At 42.5% G+C, this 7,345-nt stretch overlaps 1 protein-coding gene and 1 pseudogene across 1 annotated transcript in view; both read right to left on the bottom strand.

Moving 5' to 3' along the window:
* Positions 1-7,345, bottom strand: part of Tex14 (testis expressed 14, intercellular bridge forming factor) — a 110,975-nt gene that overhangs the window by 42,456 nt on the left and 61,174 nt on the right. Inside the window, exon 18 of the mRNA XM_023703170.1 lies at positions 2,375-2,485. Within this exon, the coding sequence (XP_023558938.1) occupies positions 2,375-2,485 (111 nt within the window). The remainder of the gene's footprint in view (positions 1-2,374; positions 2,486-7,345) is intronic.
* Positions 68-560, bottom strand: LOC105743763 (annotated as a pseudogene).

Below are 7,345 nucleotides of genomic sequence, written 5' to 3'. Positions count from 1 at the left end.
CTTTTCCTTTTGCTTTTCCCTTCCATTTTTTTTTCTCAAGTAACAAAAATATTTGAATTGACTTCAGATAAAAACTATTGGAGGAAGGGAGAGGTCAGTGACCATTTCTGCCCCTACTATGTCAGGGCTACATCCTGGAAAGCCCCGAGGAACTACCAGTAACTGACTATTTCCATGTCATCCACAGTATTAGAAAAAACAAGGCATCATATCGCTTTAGGTGAAATGCATGGCTGGCAACCAAATCCAGTCTGTTACATTCTGTATTTGCTCTTCAGCTCTTCTACTCTGTTGATATAAGCTTTTACAGCACTTTCCTTGGCAGTCTCTTTCAGCTGGTTCCAAGCATCCCATCTTGCCTCTGAGGACCAACATCCCAGGCTGCTCTGTATTTACGTCACCCACAGTGGCTTGTTTGTAATGGCTGTAAATGAATAACATCTCTTGGTCTGATGGCTGGGTCTTGAGGCGCTTAACCTCCTCTACAGCTTTCTCAAACTCAGCCTGAGACATGTTGGCTGGGTTACAGGAGTTCCACAAAGTTCACGTAGGAGGCGAGGAACAGGAAACGAGGGCCTTCCTTTTCTTTTTTTCCATTCCCCCAAACCAGTTTCTCTTTCCTTTTGAAGTTTCTATTTTACAGTATCTATTGTAAATTTTGGATCTTATTTACGGTTTCATCTTCTCACAGTAGGGAGACAATACAACATCTGTACATTTGCTTCTGACATATTTCACTTAGCAGTATGGTCTCGAGTTGCATCCATTTACCTATAGAAGTCTCCAGTTTATCCTTCCTTATGGCTGAGTAACACTCCATTATATAAAAAGACCACATCTTTCTTACCCATTTTTCAATTGAAGGGTATTTAGTTCGTTTCTAAGATCTTATTACAAATTATGCTGCTATGAACATGGGTGTACATATATCACTGTGGTTTGATGTTTTTAAATCTTCTGTGAAGACACCCAGAAGGAGAATAGCTGGGTAGAATAGGACCTCCAAAAAACCTTATTTTTCTTTTTATTTATTTAAGGTTTTTTTTTTTTTTTTTTTTTTTTTTTTTTTTTGTTCCGGTACCGGGGATCGAACTCGGGACCTTGCACTTGCCAGGCAAGCACTTATTCCACTGAGCTATCTCCCCAGCCCCTTATTTTTCTTTTTAAAAAAATTTTTATTAGGACACATGAGATAGCTCAGCAGACTAAGTGCCTGCTTAGGCAAGCTCATGGACTGGGTTTCAATCCCCAGCACCACATGCAGCACTGGCCCTGCCCCTGGGTGGGCTGAGCTGGTGACCAACCAAGACCAGGTGTGGTGGTGCTCACCTATAATCCCAGCATTGGGGAGGCTAAAAAGGGGAGGATATTATGAGTCCAAGCTGCATAGAGACCCTGTACCAAATACATTAAAAAAAAAAGTCATTTATTTATTTATTTAATTTGGTACAGGGTCTAGCTATACAGCTCAGACTTGTAGTGATCCTACTGCCTCTGCCTCCCCAGCTCTGGGATTACAGGTATGTGCCACCATGCCCCAAAACCTTTTTTTTCAAAAATAGTTTAAAAAAATATGCACAAAAGCACTATGAATATGAGATTAGGTATTTTTATGTGTTTTAGGTACTTTTCTCAATTGCTCAGACAAAACACCCAACACCCAAAGTTAAAAGGAGAAAGGATTTTTCTAGTTCATACTTTAGAGAGTTTTCACTCCATTGGCAGCTGGCTCCAAGGCAGGAGGGCATGGCAGAGGGGCTTCACAGTAGAGAAACAGTTCTCAGCAGGCCGATGACAGGAGGACATGGACAGTAAGCAGTAAGTGACCATTTTGTCCCTTATATCCCTTCCAGGCTACCTGTCCTCAGGGTGGGCAGTATTCAAACCCAGGATGGGGTACCCTTAACCCAGAACTATGCCAAACCAATCAATGAACTAATTTATTTATTTACTTTTTAGTAAGCGTCTACAGGGTCTCACTATGTGGATTGGACTCATAGTGATCCATCTGTGTTCAGCCTCCCAAGAGCTGGTATTACAGGCACCTGCCACTATGCCCAGTCTCAAATGCTGGCACAGCACGCTAGGGTTTAAATCCTGGCCACTGCAGCTGCCTAAACAGGTGCTTCAATCCACTGAGTTACTTAGCCAGCCCTAGTGGATTAATTTATAATTACACAGTCTGGATTCCAGCATCACACATTCTAGATCTAGCCACCCCTGAAAAACCCCATCTGTGACCACACAAAGTTTTTGGTGGGGACATCTAGGTATAATCCATAACAACATGTAAGCTATTGTCTGAAGAAAAAATGATTTAAGTAAGGCAATGGAGAAATCAGAAAATATACTTTACCCTGAATGTGATTTTTACCTCTATAGGTAAGTTTTCTTGAGCAGCTGAGGAGTAAAAATATTCATGGTCTGGAGTTAAAAATTCATCTGTTATGTCCTCAGAAGATTCTGGTGAACACGTAGCATGATCCTAATAATAATGCAGGAAATTACATTAAACTGCTGTTCATTGTAAACCTCACTTTTACAGCTGGATGCAGTGTTAATCACAGTGTTACAGAAGGCTACCCAGCAGTGAGCTGAACACTAAGCTGGCTTTCCCAGCTTGTTTGTGTGTGTACCTCTGCTCTTCTTCGTGGTGAAGACAGGCAGTTGTGAACTGCTTGGAGTAAGTGTGGAGGAATAAAGCCCTGGAGTCTCAGCCACTCATCTGCAGAATGGGTAGGGATGGGACCATTTTTCTGTCTAAAAGTCCTTTTTTTTTTTTGGTCTTTTTGAGACAGGGTCTTGCTATGTAGTTCAGGCTGGGCCTTCAACCTACTTTGTAGCCCAGGCTGGCCTTGAATTCCCAGCAATGTTCCTGCCTCAGTCTCCCAAATGCTAGGATTACAGGTCTATGCCACTATGCCAGCTTTGTCTAAAACTCTAAGTGAGAAGACAGGCCTCTGACAACTCAAGCTGAGGACCCAATTTACAACCCCGATGCCTCCAGGGCACAGACAGTCCATAGTCCACAGTCCACACCTCAGCATCAGTCTATACATGAGTCTGAAGCTGCTCAGACCTTACAACTCCTTCAGGCACTATTGTTGAAAGGAAAGTAAAGAAGCAGGGGAAGAATTTATTTTGGTGTTTTTGTTTTGTTTTTTGAGACAGGGTTTCATTGTGCACTGTAGGATGGCCTTCAAATCACCATTGTAGTCCAGGACAGCCTCAACTCACTCCTGCCTCAGCCTTTTTTAAACATGGATTTAGTACAGGGTCTACAGTATTTCACTACATAGATTGGACTCATAGTGATTCTCCTGTTTTCAGCTTCCTAAGTGCTGTGATTACAGGTGCGTGCCACCATATTCTGTCTCAATTACTATCTCAGCCCGCTCTGGGGCAGGGCCAGCAAGGCACAGCAGGGATGGAAATCTGGTCCCTGCATCTGCCTAAGCCTTTTAAGGAGGATTTAAAAAATAACAATGCAACCTTAAGAATAAAAAGTCAAGCCAGTCATGATGGTATGTATCTGTATCCCAGCTCTTGGGAAGTTAAGGCAGGAGGATTGCTGTGAGTCTGAGCCCAGCCTAGACTACACAGTGAGTTCAAGGCCAGCCTGGACTGCATAGTGAAACCCTACCTCAAATAAATAAATAAAATAAAATTACAATATTAAAAAAGTAACAGGCCAGGAATATAGCTCAGTGGCACAAAGACCTGCAAAATTCTCAGTTTAATTTTGATACAATAGAGCATCCCCAATTCAGTCTCTCTTTTTTGCTTATTTTCTCACATTCAGACTTTGCTCATGAAACGCTTAGGGTTAGACAAGTGATTTTTTTCTCCTGTCTTCAGGCATCCCTTTGCAGAGATTTTCAGGGCTTCTTTTTTCAGACATTGCTTTTAAGACAACCTTCCCTGACTTTGTGCTCAAGAGTTGTTCCTCTGTTTTATTTTTTATGTATCTGGTACAGGGTCTCACTAGGCAACTTGGACTTGTAGTGATCCTACTGATTTCAGCCTCCCTAGTGCTGGGATTACAGGCATGTACCACCATGCCTGGTCTTGGTGGGAGTGGTGCTGACCTGGCATATGGGTCCAGGGATCGAACCCCAGTCCCTGTGCTTGCCTAAGCAGGTGATTAGTCTGTAGTCTGCTGAGCTATGTTGTCCAAGAGCTGTTCTTCTTTACCCCTCACAGCAGACCAATACATACCAGATGAGTCTGGCTGTTCCCACACCTTCCCCACTTCCCTCACTAGAACTGCCTCTCCATCCTAGTCAATGTGTTCAACATAGCATGTCCTTCTACCTCTCGCATTACAGAAGTACAGTGTCATTGTGAATGGTTTCTATGATTAAATATGACACTATACTGTGTTTAAAACAGTATTTTATCACAATTATAGTTTTTTTTTTCTCCGAATGCCTTCAGGGCAGGTTTGGCTGGCTTGAGTTGTGGGGATCGAACCACAGCAACCTGAGCCTGACTGCTTTGTTGAAGCAGCCACTTAAAGAACTGAGCTAAGGGGCAGGGCCCCCCCCAATTATAGTTTTATGTATCATTCAAATTGCTGCCTCTATTCTAGAGATGACTTGGGGCCCATATAATTAGTATAATGTTGGGAACCACAAATTCACAATGGCTAACTTTGCATGCTTTCCAAAGGGATAAATCCAGGGTTGGAATTATCCATAATTAAAAGATTCCATGACAAGATCCTTATTAGCATAAGATCATCTCTACCCCTTTGAGTCATCAACCTCTGAGTCCCCCTCAAATTCACCTTGAGTCTTTCAATAATCCCTTCTATCACTGTATATATAAAATAAATAGTGGCTGGCTTGGAGTATCTTAGTCTCTGCCCATCCCGAGGTATTCATCTCCTAGACCACCATCTTGCATTACTAGAGTTGTATTTTATTTCTTTTTAAAATTTATTTGGTTATTTCAGAGTCTCACCACACAGCTTGGACTCGTGGTGATCCTCCTGCTTTCAGTCTTCCCCAGTGCTGGGAATACAGGCATGTGCCACTATGCCCAGACTCTGGCCAACTCAGCCCACCCTGGGGGTGGGACTGGCATAGCATATGGTGCCAGGAATCAAACCTGGCCTGGCATTTGCCTAAGCAGGTGCTTTAGTCCATGGAGCTATCTCGCCAGCCCTGTTTTTTATTTCATCCTTTCACCATACCCCTCATAGTTAGGTATCTTGGCCAGATCCCCAATATGTGGTGCCTGAACAGGGAAATTCTAGTTAGGCCTGAGAGAGATCAATCCTAGCGGAAGGAAGAAAACTCGAGATGGCAAAATGACTCTGAGGGATGAATTCACAGTCCTCCAAATATGGAAAGCTTTTTGTAGCTGGGAAAATGGGACAGAAGCAATCTAGAGAGCAGCAGAATTACACCCAACTCTTGCATAAACTGCTTAAACAAGCAGGAACTTGAGTTAGTATTGATACCTTAACTGAACCAGTGCATGAGATTATTAAATTCAATCCTTGGTTTCCACAGATGGAAACCTTAGATTTGGAAGATTGGGATAGGATTGGTGAAAGTTTAAAAAGAGCTCATGGCAGAGGTGAAATAGTGTCATGAGAAACATTTTCCTCTTGGGTTTAGTAAGATCTGTTTTAGAATCCTTAAACTCTGTATCATCTAAAATGCCAATGCTAGCGCGTACTGGGGAGGATGGTAATAGAAAACAAAAATGAGATGGAGACGAGAGCTGACAATTACAACAGGAAAAAGTGTTGATGCATGGGAAGGTAAAATTTTCCCTAGAATCAGGGAAGAACTAAGGGTGGATACAGTTGATAGGGAAATAGGGAAATTCCAGGCCGGCACCTGCAGGTCACATAAGTTAGAGCTGCCTCATGCCTTGCGTGTTTAGTTATCAGGCAGCAGTCTGAGAAGCAGCCAAGCAGGGAGAAATTCTTGGATCCTTTTGATCTCCCAGTGATCTACAGACCTGACTTAGATAATCAGAATCAGCTGTGGGCAGAACAGCAAGCTTTTGATTTTGTTAAAGGAATTAAGAGTATAATTAATAATGGAGCTCAAGACCATTTACCTTGGGGATTTTATTTATTTTTTATGTATTTGGTACAGGGTCTGTAGGGTTTCACTACGTAGATCAGATTTGTAGTGATTCTCCTGTTTTCAGCCTCCCAAGTGCTAGAATTACAGGTGCACGCCACCATGCCCAGTCTCAATCACAGTCTCAGTGTGCCCCAGGGGTGAAGCCGGCAAACAGGCTGGGATTTAACCTGGCTGCTGCGCTCTGCCTACGCAGGCGCTTTAGTCTGCTGAGCTGTGTAGATGGCCCTTACCTTGGGGATTTTAGATCCTATTGTGGAGACTCATCACTTAACGCCTAACAGTATGAGACATCATGCCTGCTCCTGTCTGGCTCCTACTCAGTACTTATATTAATAGTCAACTGCATGAGCAAGCTAAGGACCAGGCTGACCGAAACAGATGGGATGACAGGGTTAACGTAACTGTAGAAATGTTATTTGGAACAGAATAACTTGCAGATATAACCCAATAATCACAGTATATCAATGAGACTTCTGAACAAATAGGACACATAATGAAAAGAGTGTAGCTTACTGTATGCCTGAGGATGGGGTCCTGTCCAGTCTTTCCTTAATATCTTACAAGGGCTGAGAGAACCTTATACATAGTTCATGGCCCAACTCTTAAGAAGCCATACACAGACAAATTCCTCATGCTCAAGCAGCTGACATACTTGTTCTTCAACTTGTTTATGACAGTGTCAACCAAGACTGTAAACAGGCTCTGGCCACCAGGCGAGCTTCTAAAGAGTTAAAAGTTACATTAAGACTTGTCAGGAAAAGGGGCCGGGGAGATGGCTCAATGGAATAAGCACTTCCCTGGCAAGCGCAAGGGCCTGAGTTCAATCCCCGGTTCCGCAAAAAAAAAAAAAAAAAAAAAAAAAAAAAAAAAGACTTGTCAGGAAAAAACAAAACAAAACAATAGCAACAAAAAAAATTTGTCAGAATGTTGAATCAGTTTGGAAACTCACAGGGGATCTGTGTTAGCTGAAGCTAAGTTGGCTTTTACAAAACAAGGTAAAAACAGTAATGCCAAAAATGTTACATCTTTTAATTGTGTTAAAATGGGACATCTTCTCTGACAATGTTCAAAAGCCAAGTGATAACTCTAACACCTCTGGAACTTCCACCAACTCTAGTCTGAGAAATAAGGAGGCTAAACCAGGTTTTTGCTCAGGCAGGTGCTTATGCCCTTGAACTATATCCTAGGCCCCAAAAGGGTCATCACTGGGTTAGACATTGCCAGTCCAAATATCACAC

This window comes from Octodon degus, unplaced genomic scaffold, assembly GCF_000260255.1.
Source record: "Octodon degus isolate 3935 unplaced genomic scaffold, OctDeg1.0 scaffold00164, whole genome shotgun sequence".
In the NCBI taxonomy this organism is placed as follows: Eukaryota; Metazoa; Chordata; class Mammalia; order Rodentia; family Octodontidae; genus Octodon; species Octodon degus.
This window is presented reverse-complemented; position numbering and strand designations above follow the sequence as displayed.